General features: G+C 38.0%; 1 protein-coding gene across 10 annotated transcripts in view; it reads right to left on the bottom strand.

The window, feature by feature from the left end:
- The window catches only part of LOC113058463 (unconventional myosin-XVIIIa-like), an 89,662-nt gene extending 76,210 nt beyond the window's left edge, over positions 1–13,452 (bottom strand). For 9 of the 10 annotated variants that reach the window (XM_026226389.1, XM_026226398.1, XM_026226393.1 and 6 more), the window contains exons 1-2: positions 13,339–13,452; positions 10,600–11,740 (exon numbers count right to left, since the gene is read on the bottom strand). In XM_026226389.1, coding sequence (XP_026082174.1) covers positions 10,600–11,625 — 1,026 coding nt within the window. In that variant the 5' untranslated portion in view covers positions 11,626–11,740; positions 13,339–13,452. Of the gene's footprint in view, positions 1–10,599; positions 11,741–13,338 lie in introns of those variants that run through there. The other variant, XM_026226395.1, reaches the window with a different exon arrangement.
- Positions 13,453–15,519: the final 2,067 nt, after the last annotated feature.

The raw sequence follows: 15,519 nt of genomic DNA, 5'->3' as shown, positions 1-15,519 counted from the left end.
TATCCCAGTTCCTGTGCTAGGGCTTCCTGAACACGCTCAATTACTTCCCTCATATCACACTCCTGGCTGGCACACCCAGCATTATGACACATGACACTCTGCCCTAAAGTTCAGCAGTCAAATCAGAACAGGATTACTGTTGGGGAGTAACTAACTGTAGTGTCACAAAATACTACATTGTCCTTTTCTGCCATGCTGTATTATACACATAGCTTTACAATTGAGTGCAATTAATGTAAACACGTTTCTCTTAAACATACATAGTTTTGGGATATCCAATTCTAAAGACTTTGTTAAATGTTGCAGTTCAGCTCCAGTTTTCAACCCATTTATTATAACCCGGTTTATAGCTTAGCTTTATAAATGAAACTGCATTTTTTTGTTTTCAGTTGGCACGATAGGTATCATGAAACAGCAATGAATAGCAATTGTTTATAGCTCATATTAATCTAGGTTAAAATGATAGTTCACCCAAAATAAAAATTCTGTCAATAATTATTCACCTCCGTGTCGTTCTAAATGCGCAAGTCCTCAAATTAAGATATTTTTGATTAAATCCGAGAACTTTTTGACCCTGAATAGACAGCAACACGACTGAAATGTTCAAGGCCCAGAAAGGAAGTAAGGACATTGTTAAAATAGTCCATGTGACATCATTGGCTCAATATTAACTTCATGAAGATACAAGAATACTTTTTGTGCTTTAATTAATACATATAATAATGTTTATTGTTAAAGTATGCTAGTACATGTAATGCTGCTTAATAAATGCTGTAAAAAAAAATATGCATTAACTGTGGTTTCGGAGAGGAGGACATAAAATGCTGCTGAGGTCCAAAGAAAACAAATCTTTAACTTCAGATCAGAAATGTTGAAAAGATTGATTGGCTCTCATTTTATCTCAAATCAGGATAGCTTCCTGAACAGAGCTCATGGTCTGAAGGAGTAAAATAATACTGCAAGGGCCAAGATCTACAGAGGGGTCTCAATAATGCCTCTCAATATCAGCAGGGAAAAAAAAGGTTGGTTATGTCTCTAAAATCTGATATTGTGTGGACACATTCAAAGCCAAAAAAATAGGCAATACATGTTATAGTATGCACCTGTGGCTACATGCTGTTTTCACCAAATTTCTTGGAAATTGTAGACACTGTTCTTGCAGAAAAACCAATTGTGATTAGTATTTTAAAAAAGCCTCTCTCATGGCTTATTGTTTTAGTAGAACCTTCAACACTGAGTGCATCCGCAGTGAGGCCGAAGTCTTCATGGGAACTAGTAATGACAGTGATTGATTTTCTTTCCCCCCACAGCACATCAATTAAAAAACAGAAACCAGGGCACATACATTAAGTCCTAATGGTTTGTTCTCTTTAAGTAGTGTACTAGGGCTGAAACGATTCCTCGAGTAACTCGAGTAAATCGATTACAAAAAATGATCGAGGCAAATTCCTCTGCCTCGAAGCCTCTTTGAATTTTTTTTAATCTCACGTCAGGTTCTTTCGCAATGATTGTTTTAATGTGACACAACGCGTTTACGTCACCCACAAAGCGTAAGGAGACACAAGTGCTGCGTCTGAAGTCGCATACTGCAAGGAGACAGCAGTGTTTTGATTTGAGGGCGCGGGCAAACGTAAAGAGAACGTCGTGGTGTGTGTCCACTGCAAGATCGAGCTGGCATTCCACAACTAGGGTCCTATGATTTCCGCGATGCAGAAAATGCGGAGGAAATCGCAGAATCCAGTCATAAAAACGGAATTTACAGTTTAATGCGGAATGGCACGGAATTTGCCAAATTTTGAATGAATTAATAAAAAATAGGTCATTGCACTTACATCAAATCACGTTATGGACTAATCTCTGTAAATATTAAGCCGGAACAGTCTATTTAAATATGAATCCTGCATGTTCTGCATGTCTGTGTTAATGAATGGAGCAGAAGAGCGTCTTCATTCATTAAAAACACTGAAGCGCGCGTGGCGCTCCGGTGAATTCAGCGTCTTTCCTCTCACTAAATAAGGACGTGAACACATGAACAACATCTCCAGAACTGCTCCGACAGTCACTTCATGAGCATTTGACCGTTTGATTTGAGTAAAAATAATATCACATCAGATACACAGAACTGTACGTAAAGGTACGTCAACCCGTCAAAATAAAAGTCCGGTTAAAGACTATTGTTCAACATAATGTACATAGCCTACTACTAAAAAAAATAAATAATTTTTTTTAAGGTTTAATCACACAACATTTCTTCCATGTTTTATTTTTTATAGTAAATCCCCTTTGTTTACTAAAAAGTTAAGGTTGCTTCATTTTTAATAATTAAAAGATAAATTAAATTAATGTTGTATGTGTTTTAATGTTTAATGTTTTAATAACAAATGTTATTTTTGATGTATGCATTGCATTCTATGCATTTAAAATATAAAAATATTTTTTTTCTAAAAAAGGAAACTTAGTTGTTTATTTTAAGAGACCCAGGAGTCTTATTTTCTCTTGCATAATTAATATTGCACTTTAATTAAGCAAAAACACATTTTATCCGATTACTCGATTAATCGATGGAATTTTTGGTAGAATACTCGATTACTAAAATATTCGATTGCTACAGCCCTATAGTGTACTACATCAAACATAAATATTTCCCCCCAAAAAATCACAAAAAGAACCTTTAAATCTTGTAGATTAAAAAACAGAATGGAGTTCACACAATAGAAAAGTAATATTATCCATGGAGTGGTAACTATAATCTTTGGTTAGGGGCCAGTAAGAGTTGAAGATTTTCAGCCTCTAGGATTTCTGTGGTTGTTATTTTACGTACACTTGAAAAACCTAGCTTGGTAAAGTGCTCCCAGACCTCTCAGAAGCAATGCCAAGGCAACAGAAGTACCCAAACCCACAGGCAGTGAGAGAGAATGAGAAACAAAGAGAAGGAGGTCATAGAGGGAAGAGAGTGGGAGCATTTCAAATGAAGAGCAACTTTTCAAGTTAAAATGTTTGTTACCAAATTACAAAGGGAAAAAGTAGCCAAACTCACTTAATGGACACACTTAATCCATTAACTTAATCGCAGATGACTCCATTCAAACACACACTCCAAAATCAAATCATTCTACTGTTAAGGTGTCCATTTGTAGCACTTTCTTAAGTGACGCAGAGGTGTTTGCCAAAATTAGGGGTCATTTTGAACTGAATGCATGCCTTTTAAATTCCAATTCAAACTGATATGATTTTGAATGGAAGCAGCAAGCAGGATTGAAATATTCAAAGGGGTCATATGATGTGATTTCAATTTCCTTTCTCTTTGGAGTGTTACAAGCTCTTGGTGCATAAAAAGGTATGTAAAGTTGAAAAGACTAAAGTCTCAAATCCAATGAGGTATTCTTTATGAAAGTCAAGAGTCAACCGCGCCCTCCTAAAACAGATTGTTCTAACATGGCCCCACGTGTCTAGTTACGATGTGGGAAGATTTGCATAACGCCGCCCAAATGTTCACGCAAAGACAGACAAAATGCTGAATGCTAGCACAAGCAATAGAATGATAGAGCCATCAATAAATAGAACTGTAGAACAACACAGATAGTGCAGTACAATGTCTATAGAACAGTAGAATGAACAATAGATGGAACAAACAGGAAAACGGGTTCTTCAAATCAGAATTTTGACTAACCCCATCACAAGAGTCTACAGCAGCAGAGGAGAGCCTGGTTAAAATGGATTGTGGGTAGTTACAGCACTGAAATCCAGCCTGCAAAAGTGCCATAATCATTTAGAGAACAGTTTTAGGTAGAAAACAATCATTCACTTGTCACTGACATCTCTTCCGCTTAAGTCTCCTCTAAGTGGAGAAGAAGAGAAGAACAGCAGTGTGGTGTAGAATGTCCCTGGGGTGCTGTGGGCCAGTCCTGTGGCAGAGATGGAGCCATTGTGGCCCTGTCTATCGAAACTAGAATCACGATGTTCTAGGCTTTGCAGCCAGTGATTATGGAACAATGCTGCAAAACTGACATTTAGGATTGTTTATTAATTATGATGAGCAAAACTGTGATTAGCAAATTGCAACTTTTTTAAAAGTTTGTGCAAGAAAGACTCTCATGAGAGACTTGTATGCTAAGGAAAGCATTTTTGTGGTCTTGATGCAGCCTCCACGGTGTACTGTTAATGATGGATCTTTGAGGTTTGTTAACTGCAAAGTCATGCTTCTACAGTGCCTGTAAAACAGCATGATGGCACATTGAGGCTGGGTGTCAGAATGCTTGCATCAATGTGTGTGTGTGTGTGTGTGTGTGTGTGTGTGTGTGTGTGTGTGTGTGTGTGTGTGTGTGTGTGTGTGTGTGTGTGTGTGTGTGTGTGTGTGTGTGTGTGTGTGTGTGTGTGTGTGTGTGTGTGTGTGGACATCTGGTGCACAGCTGTAACTCTTCTGCACACAGTGTTGTGGAGTGCATCCTTGCTGGAGGTCAGTCAGCAGTAATGAACTGCCACCCATAATGATGCCTCCACAGTCATTTCACTGCGGCAGAGTCAGCAACAGCCTTCAGCGCTGAAGATGCTGAAAAACCTGTACTAATGGAAGACTATCTACCTCAAAGACACAATGAAAATAAATGCATTAGGTTCATTGCATGATATGCTCAAACAACAATTTGTAGCAAAATGCTGATTACCTCAAAATATTATTTTTCTGCGAGGCACTTGCAATGGAAGTAAAGGTTTAGATGATTCAAAAAGCAGAAATATGAATCCTACAATGTAATTTATTTATTTATTTAAAGTTGTAAAGCAGATTGAATTATTTTTTAAAGTTGCTTTAGGGTTTCTTCCACTGTCATGAAATTGTAAAATTGTATTTAAAGTTACACAGAACAGGTAAGCAATTTTGCCAGACTAAAATCATGTTAACATCTGTGTTGTTATTGTTAATTGAAACTATAACTATTCAAAATTGTTTTCAGTTTTTGAAATAAAATCAAACATAAATATTAAACGAAAATCTTCATCCTATAGCCACATAATAAAATTACTAACATTTAAAATAAAATTTGAATAAACTGAACTTATTAAACTAAAAAGGCAATACAAAATATAAAATAAATACTTAGTTTATACTAAGTATAACAGTAATAATATAAACTAAAAAAACACTGGTTAACATTCATTTTGTTTATTTCTTGTGCCTATTATTCTATTGAAATTGTGAATATTTTAACATTTACAAATTGCCATTCACTTTCATTGTAACTTCCTCACTGTAAATCAGATTGTTACTTTTTTTTATATAAAATGAGCAACATTTATTTATTGGTTTCTTTCTTTCTTTTTTGATCAATATTATGCCACAAATGCTGTCAACTGAATTTAACTGCACTGATTTCTAAATAAGAAAGGAAGATAGGATAGGAAGTGAACCGGTGTGGTGGGTGATATAGCCTCAAAATTACATTACGATATTTCACGAATATTTGCGATAACGATACTTTTCAATCAATTCAAGTTTATTTGTATAGCACTATTAACAATACAAATCATTGCAAAGCAACTTTACAGAAATGTAACTTTACTCATGACGATATATAAAAACTGACTGAAACATTGCAAAACCAGCTGCAAACAAAATTAGGGACATTTTCAATCCTTTTCCAATGTGCTATTGTCATCGATGACGGACACTACCTAATTTGTGTAAATCTATTGTCATAAGGTGGCAGCAGCAGCTGTGTGTTCGACTTCGACGAGTGGTTTTCTCCCATTTCATTTCTTGGATTAACATCAAGGACACTGACAGCAGCTAGTAAATTAGGCGCGGTCACTTTAAGAGATAATACATCCAATTTAACCATTAACTCCATACCGAAATCCCAGATGGTTCGACAATGAAAATATAAATAAATATAAAAATGATTTGTGTTTGGGATGCTGTGAGCATGGAGACTTTAGTGTGCACCATAAGTTTGAAAATGTTATGCTTAAATGTTTAATATGAATAAACATTGCTCATAAACGACTGCTGTGGTAGTATTCTCAAGTGAAGCGAGTTGAGGCTTGGACCCGGAAACAGCACTTTTTACGTCATCACTTAACAACTGAATTGCATCTATTAATATTTCAAAATGTATTATTGTGGATGGTGTGATATGGCACACCCCTAGAGCAATGACTACTCCACTAGGGAGCTGACTAAGACACATAGTAAGTGTTGGACTTTCGATATCATGGACTCAATAACCAGAAAGAAATGTGCTTCCAGGCCTAGTTTTGTCTTTTCTGAAGCAAACTGGTAAAAAGCGTCTGTTTTCATCTCCCAGCAAAGAAAGTCTTGACTGTCTATATTCTGGCTTCCTCACAGCCATCTCAGGACATCCTGACTACACTGATCAGTGCCTAGAAGAATAGAGGACTTCCTGTATGTTAGCTGTTTTCTTCTAAGGAATAAGGAACAGCGGGAATAACATACCATTCTTCAGCCACTCCAAAGACATTCCTGCAATGAAAGGGAAGTTCCTAGTTGCATTCTTTGCCAAACTCAATTACAAAAGGAAATCAAAAATATTGGGTCAACAATCACCTAGCAACCAACCAAACACCCTAGCGATAATTATTATTTTTTTCTTCAGTAAAGATCTAGTTTATGTAACAATCCACATCATCTTCAATGTTTACTATCAAAGCAGTACCTTGCCCTGAAATATTGTCCATTGTCAAGACTCAAAAACAGCAACATTGAGCCATAAAGATGTCGAAAGTAAAAGGTCAATCCAGAAGTTCTCTCAATGAAGCAGCGGAGCCCAGCTGTGCCTGTCATGTAACTCCATCCGCATGGCTTTTGCTTGCATTGGGACATGATTGTTTTACGACTCGTCTTTATTTGGATTGATGATAAAGCTGTTGCTATTTGTTTTCTGAGACAATAGGGCCAAGAATGACTCCCGCTGCTTAGTGAGGCCCACAAATCAGTGCAGCCCTTCAGACATCACACAGACAAACACAGATCCTCCACAGACACGTGCTACAAAACACAACGACCTGAGATCACATCCACACCAGAACAAAGGTCCAGAGCTTCACTTCCACATCCTCCGTCAAATATTCTGTTCCAAACTCACTTTTATAATGGGGATGCGCATTCAAAAAGTTCACAGGTCTCAAGACACCCATACATTAGTGTTTTTTTTTTTTTTTTTTCGAGCTTCCAATTACAAGTTTACTCCATAATTGTTGCCTAAACGTTGATGGCAATTGCTGTCTGACAAATAGGGCTGATATGCATTTCCAAAAATGACAACTTAACCAATCACAAAATTAAAGTGAGGCAGCATTGTGCCACCTTTGTATATAGTAGAGCGTTGTTTTGTTTGAAGTAAAAAAAAAAAGCGAAATGTAAATTATTGGTTGACCAATATGGATTTCTCACTTGCTGGTGTCAATAAAAGTAAAGTTAGGGTAGCCAATATAATGTTTTATGCATAATACAATTAAAAAATAGCACAAGACCGTTTAAAGTTATTAAAGGGTTAATGGAGATATTTTTTTTATTTCTATGCCTCTATTAAAAGTCCAGTCCATAACGAGATCGTATCTCTCAAAAGACTTGGATTCAACCACTCGATTCATCTGGATTACTTTAAAAATCTCTCTATGAACTTTTTGAAGCATCAAACAAAGTTTTGGTGCAAGAGACAGAAATCTCTAAAGATTCATTCAAATATATTGACTTGCAATTCAAAGAAGAACAAAAGTCTTAAGGGTTGACTAAATGATGACAATTTTCATTTTTGGTCGAAACCAACCCTTTCAACATCAATAAAATTAAAAGACAAATAAAAAAATGATACAAATTTCAACAAACAGAAATACAATCCATTGATAAGTTTCAGTAGAATCTGGATGAGATAAAGTAAAGAGAAGAACACTTCAGCCAAGTCAAACTGATTAAAATGTCCAGATATCAACCTGAATAACCTGACTGGTCGATATATTGGTCTATTCTAGAGGAAATATTACATTTTAATAAACAATCACTGCTGTCAACATTCACTTCAATAAACAATGACTTCCACGCACTAGAGTACATTCTGCCAGTACTTATTTTAAAACAGCTCCACAACAAAAGCATCTAAAAATGAATGCTCTCAGAGGACGTATTAGATGTTCCAGACAATCCCTGTAGCACAGCTTGCCAAAAGACGAGAGAGCGACTGACGGTGGGGCGAGAGTAAGGGTGATCTGCACAGAATACTCTCTCTGACCCGAGGCCATGTAACGAACCAGAATGACTACAGCAGGGGAGACAGACTAAGAACTATGCCACAAAGCAAGTCCCTCTTGTTTGTTGGTGAAACCCAAAACAGCACAGCAGACCCACTCAGGTATGAGATAGAGGTGCTAGCCAGAGACTAGTTTGAGGAAGCACACAATGAATCGGCAGGTTCCAATTGTTATGAGACTGTCTGATACCAAATGGACAAGAATCACTTAAAACTTTATGCTAAACAAATCTTGGGTTTCCTGGAAAGTGCTTCATTTATGATGCTGTCACAAATCTGGCTATCAATGAGAGTTAAGACTATTCCGTAGGAAAATCCATTAGGAAGCCCTACACAAACATGTGGTTCCATAAACAGGCAGAGCTGATGGTCACTTTATTTTTCTAAGCCCATTAAAGCAGTATAGTACCATTAGCCTGACTTTGGTGCTTGAGTTCAGATTTATCATGAACACTAATGCTGAACCTGAGAAGCAGGTCTTTCTTTACTCTAGGCTATTCAACTCACTTTCTATCATGCAAATGCGGTAATGATGAAGATGATGATAAAGTTGTGCAAGTGCTGGTCAGTTCGGCCTGCAGAAGTACAGCTGCTCTTCCATGACTGACTACAAAGAGACCAGGGGCTGCTTCAACAGATTCCTTTTAACACTCTTTATTTCTCAACCGAAAGGATCGTTTGGTCAACATTTTAGTAACCATCAAGGCTAGCGATTCCTCATTTTTCTCAAATGAATAAATCCATAGACAAATGCTACTTTTCTGTGATTTGATTTAACTGTGACTGACTTCTGTGATTAAACCCATTAGAACAGATGTTTGAGCATGTATGTGTTAGAATGCTCTGACATAAGTCTACTGTCAGAGTTTCTGAAGGAGCTGACGCAATTACTCAACACAGTTTAGTTGTACATTGAATACTGTGATTATGTGCGGTGTAGAAAGAAATGTCGCCAAATTGGACAGACACAAAAACATCACACAGTGCTAACAGCATTTTGGTGTTAACAAACAAATGGCAGCAATATGGACAAAAGGAAAGCCGTTAGCTGTGTAAATAGAAGATCTGTTTACTGTAAAACGAGTTTCATGTCAGAAAATGGCTAGTACCACCTATACTATTTACATTACATACTTCCTAAAATTATAACACTACGCATTTATTAAATATAAATGTCACATTTTAGTAATTTAATGATTTAATTTTTATTTAAAGTTATTTTATTCAATCATTGTTTAATCATTTAAATGTTATTAAATTCTTACATTTATCTGCCATGAACCCTTAAAGGACTGTGAACCCCCTGAAGAAATATACAGTAGCTGCAAAGGGATCATTTAAATTCATAACTGTCAGCAAACAGCACACTGAAGGGAATAATTATCAAACGGCCAACACCTTTTTTCCCCGCACACACACATCTAATGATTCACAAGCACTCTGATTCAGTTTCAAAGCTCACTTGCGTGTCACACTTCTCTGTGGTGTGCTCTCATGTTTCACAGACAGCTTCACGATACCTTTTAACAAATTATCGAGGTCTCCCAACTGCATGTTACTCAGCAAAAGAGTATGTTAATTGAATGTAGACAACATTGTTAAATGCTAGGAATACAATAAGTGGAGTTACATAATGCCATCAGTGGTTACTGTAGGAGGAAGCTTTGTGAGTTGTCTCAGCATCAACAGCACGACAGCATGCCAGATTGGATCCATCCAAGTAATGGCAAACACACCAGTTAATAAAGACACAACCTCCACCCATCCTAAAGAAAAAAAAATCATTTACGCCAAAGTGCCTTTCTTATCTGTTATCTAACAAGGAAGCAGCGCATAACACGACAGATAAGCTTCAATGGTTTCCCTCTGTCAAGGAAAAACGAAAGAGCTGTGCCGCCCATTCATCTCACACAAAAAAATGTGCCTGTGTAGCATCAACAGCAAAGTGCAATTTATTGTTACATACCAAAACTAAACTGTGAATTGTGTGCTGTTCCATGTCAAAATTGCACTAGGAAAATCTGAATTTACTGTCATACTGTGTCCAAGTGTTGCACAACAAACTGCGAAGAAAAACACGAAAAGCCTGTCATTAAAGTCATCACTTGTGGAAAGCAGGAGGAAGAAAAGATTATGTTAGACACATTGTGACACATGTTCGTCTTGGAAAGGAATCTGCTTCCTGTTGCACAAGAACATGTTCATCTTGAATGATTTGCGTGTACTCTCGAGAAGAGCCAGTTGGCTCCACATGTGTAAGAGCTGGGCAGGCTTGTGGGGAGTTGCCTGGAAAGTCTGTGATCATGAACGAGAGAAGAGAGAGAAAGTGTGGACTTACGTCAAATGCTTCCCGCCGCAGCCCTTCGGTGTTCCTCAGCCAGCATCGGCTCAGCTCGCTTAGCTCCAGGATGGGCTGAACTTTCAACCGAACCGTGTCGCCTGACTGCCGAATCATCTCCACGATCTCATCCCTGTTCTTGTTCTCCACATTTCGCCCGTTGATCTCCACCAGCCGGTCTCCGGGGACCAACCCAAGACCCAGGTCCTTGGTGCCAGCACCTGGTTCCGCAAAGTGGACCACTCTGCGATATACCCCTCCATCAGTGCCACGGTCCAACATGGTGGTGCGCCTCAAGGAGAACCCAAAATCTCCAGTGTTCCGCCTCTGGAGAACCAACTCCCGAACTTCGGGCGTCTGCGGTGGCACTACAGCAGGCAAGCGCAGGTCCGCAGGAAACGTCTTATTCACAATTTCAGGAACCTGCTCATTTTTCCCAGTAGAAGGCTGTTGCTGATGATGCTGAAGACTTGGCGTACGTTGGGGGTCAAAGATCTTGGTTTCAACCTGTGGAGACGGGGCAGCCGAGTTCTGCCCAGAAGGAGTGGAACCTTCGGATGGACTTTCATCTTTACTCCTCTGAGAAAAGGAGAAGCGCTTCATGATGGAACCCATTTGTGAGTTCTGCATGGCAAGGGAGCCGAATCTGGCCGCCCGCTCCTTGACAGAGCTCCGGTGTCCATCTTGGCCATAATCGCCCTTCAGATCATCGCTGGAACTGGCCGCGCTGAGCTGATCTGCATCCAGGACCATGCTGCTGCGGTTACTGAGGCCGTCCGACTCAATGTCAGTAAGGTTGAGCTCAGTGCTGCTGGCCACTTTAATGGGGATCGGGTTCGAGATCTCCAGCTTGTTCTTGGAGTCCCGTTTGGAGCTCCGGTTGAGGTTGAAGAAACCCCGTCTCATGCTCATCTCATCAAGGCTTCGGAGCTCAGCCGCTGACATCCGTTCCCTCCGGTCTCTCTTGTCTTTTTTCTCCTTCCTAACGCCATCCTTCTCCTTGTCTTTTTTCATCAAGTTAAACATACTGTCCCCAAATGTAGTCTACGTTCCACTACAGAAGCACCAGTGTTTTCACAAGCAAGGGATTTTTCCATACAGAGAGGTTTCTGTACATCCAGAGTGGATTAATTATGGATCCCTGGAAAAAGAAAAATACTTGTATCATCTTTCATGTTTCTTTGCACATTTTGAATCTTTTAGACGCCAGTCAAGTCATAATTTCCTACTGAACTGTAAATGAACATCCTGCCTTTCAATACACAATGGTTTTGAGTGGGAAAGTCATGACCTAGTTGTTAGAGAGTTTGACTCCTAACCCTAGGGTTGTGGGTTCGAATCTCGCGCTGGCAATACCACGACTTACTTGAGCAAAGCACCCAATTGCTCCCCGGGGACCGCAGCATATATGGTTGCCCACTGCTCCCGGTGTGTGTTCATGGTTTGTTTGTGTTCACTGCTGTGTGTGTGCACTTTGGATGGGTTAAATGCAGAGTACGAATTCTGAGTATTGAAATAGTAAAGCCATATTTATGTAGAATTCATTGACTGGCCTTCACACAAGAAACAAACTTCTGTACCCATAATGTGGCATGACAATATTTACCAGAACAGCAAAACCTTTCAGAGTAATGAAGATACTGTATCATTATTTCACTATAAGGATGTGATACAAACCGGGTATAAGGCATTAGTGAGATGCTATGAAAGCCACGGGGCTCTAACATTCTTATTTTCCCAGCAATGGGAGACTTCATCATCCACACAAGTTTAATTAAAAAGGAGGGGGCTATATTCTTCCTTATAATACAGAAAGGCAATTAAGGCAATTCTTTAAAGGCTTTATGCAACAAATGCTTAATGAAACTTGATACTACCTACTCTACTAGTTCTAATACTACTCATAATTTGAGTAGTATAAACGCAAAAAAAATGCTAATAATAATTAATAATGCATTATCCTAATGAATATAAGTGAGTAATCAAATTCACTAATTTAAGCAGTAAAGGCGTCAGACTGCTCAGTACATTGATAATTCTCATTTTCATTTGCATCAGCATCAGTCCCTTTATAGCACAAAATGCAATACTGTTGTTCATAAACAGATGGACTTGACGTGCACTTGACCTCTGACATGAAAGGAGAGTGAGGTTGGCTCTCAGCACTGTCCTCTTTCGCACTTACTATGTTACAATATAATGAAGGATTCTGCTACAACGTACAAGCCTGTGGTTTGCTAAAATGTATCCTTGACGCATTAAAGCCCAGACTGATAAAAGCCAGGCCAGAGTCACATTAAAGAGAAGAAACGTATGTACATTATATTACGTATGTATTTGCCCAGTCAGTCAGCCGGAGCAGCCAGAGACTCGTCAATCATCTGCGGCACGAAAGCCAAACGCTAACGCTCAGGATCAGCCGCTAAGGCTTTAAATTAGCTGGACACTGGCTAAAACTGTTAGACACAGACCACCAGAGTATACCAAACCTATAAACCCGTAATGTAGCTAATTAACAGTGAATGTGACAATCCCCCGGCTACAGTTAGCAGGTCAGTTAGCATGAGTAAGTGGCTGATAAGGGTCCTTTCTTCGCCTCTATATCCAGCAGCGGACTGCTGTTGATCCCAGGCTCACATCCCTGACATGAGATTTTACCTCCTGGAAATAACTGGATGTTATCTCGTTTACGGAATTTAAAAAGAAATGGATTTAAACATAAAAGTCCGCCTCACTTACCGTAGTGAGATATCCAGTTTTTTTAGCAGGGAGCAGTATTGTTTCTGTTCGTTCTGTCCTCTCGGTGGGCGCAGCTGAACGTGAGCAGGCGAGCACTGTTGTAAATATACAGTGATAAAGGCGGTAGGTTGGCCTCATGCTGCTTATTGTTCGGTGAGAAGAAACGGCGACACCTGCTGCCTGCGTTAAGAACTACAGCTGCAGGAATCGGTGCCATTGGAAGTGATTGGGATTAATAAAGGAATAATAACAACCCATTGTCTCGTTTTTTGAGTGGTTCATTCTCAGATTAGATCTATGGATAAAAAAGGGGCTCGATTTGATAGTTAAGGGACAAAATATTATTATTAACTAAAACTACTCCTGTTAATTGAAATAAATCTGAAATAAAATATAAATCGTAAACGAAAAACTTAAACTAAAATGTGAAATGTTGCCTTGCAAACAACCTAAAATGAAGCACTTAAATTAATGGTACTGGTAATAAACTGGTAATAAATAAAATTGAAACTAAAACTGAACAAACACAATAAACTATTATTTACAATATGAATCAAGTCTAAATCATTTGAAGCACTCAAATGATATGCTATTAAACAAAAAACTAAATAGTAATAATGAATAAAACTAATGAAAATGGCAAAAGCACATAACAAAATGAACTGTACAGTATGAAAATATTGAAAAGTGTTGTTATGTTAATAAAATAACATATTGCTTATGGTTAATCTTTAAAAAATTTCATATTGTAAAATTAAAAAAATGTTTTAAGTAGTTGGTTAAAAGTAATGAGAAATAACAGTGACAATTATACAAATGAGATATGATTCTAGGATACAAATATTAATTTACTATGTAGGAAACGGTCTGCACCAAATGAATACATAATCTATATTATATGAGGGAGACAGATTGAGATCTACTCAGAGAAAAATCATTCAGGCTAATGGCGTCCATGCATTTGACCAGACTAAAATGCTACTTTCTCACCTACAAAGAGTTGCATGCAACAAGAACTTAGATTTTAAAGTATTTTCTTATGCTGCTGCAAAATGGATTTTACTAATTGTGGTCAGTAGGTGATGATGCCCATGATCAAACTTTAATTTCTCCTCGGCATATGATATTACAAACATCCACTCTTCATCGGCCACTTATATTCTATTGTACTCTTAAATATATTTATATTCATGCAAAATAATAATAAATATTATGACATTGCCTTCTGACCTGTATGATCTCGGACCTACAGTATGCTTACTACAACCGCGAAAACATATTTAACAATTTTACAATTTATCAGAAAACGATTTTTGTAACTTGCTTATTGTATACTAGATAGTAGCAAAGACATTGTAGCCAGGCAACTGTGTATAATCAAATACAACAGAATACCCAAGACTGTCGCTTTATATTTTGAATGGGGACAATTTATTTTACTGTCTATGAATGCAACGCTGGCTGCTCTATCTAAGGAAGCCCCGCCTTCTGAATAAAAGAGCCAATAGATAATGTCGATAATCGGTAAAGTCATTGCGTCACAGCAGCTGCGGCTCGGGGACGTGCGCTTATCAAAACCTTTCGGCGTAAAATATTTAGGCCTACTTTAAGTATCCCACAAGATTTTAATTTAATTAATATTTAAAGAATTAAAAAAAAATCCTAACCCTAACAATTTATATTTTAAGTCCATTTTCCCAGAAAATAAAGACTAAAAGAAATAATAAATTCCTAAAAAGGAAAATAAGGGATGCTCAAAATATTCTCAGAAATAATCACATTTGTTTCGCTTAACCTATTTTTGCACAATAATTCTAAGAATAGTTTTAATTTCATACAAAAAAAAAAAAATCCACGCACATTACATACATCGGGTACAACTATACTGCACAGGGGTGTGGTTAATTTAGGTGGCTGTGAAAATACCATAGAGTAGGAAAAAACACCCATACTGGCCATACATATGGCATAAAATCTGAAAGTATAACAGCTGGACGTCAGTCAAGAATTTTTGTTGTTTTTTGTGAACTTAAATCTTTGATTCCTTAAATACGGGACGATTCCGTATTATAAGAAACAGTTGGGAACCGTACTACCCAGGCACTGCCTACATTTTTTGATTACTCCTGTGGGATTTTCGCTACTTTGAGCTGCAGTCGAATGCGCTGAGTGCTAGAGGGG

The sequence above is a fragment of the Carassius auratus genome, chromosome 40 (assembly GCF_003368295.1).
Source record: "Carassius auratus strain Wakin chromosome 40, ASM336829v1, whole genome shotgun sequence".
In the NCBI taxonomy this organism is placed as follows: Eukaryota; Metazoa; Chordata; class Actinopteri; order Cypriniformes; family Cyprinidae; genus Carassius; species Carassius auratus.
The sequence above is the reverse complement of the archived record's forward strand: the minus strand, read 5'-3'. Positions and strand labels throughout refer to the sequence as shown.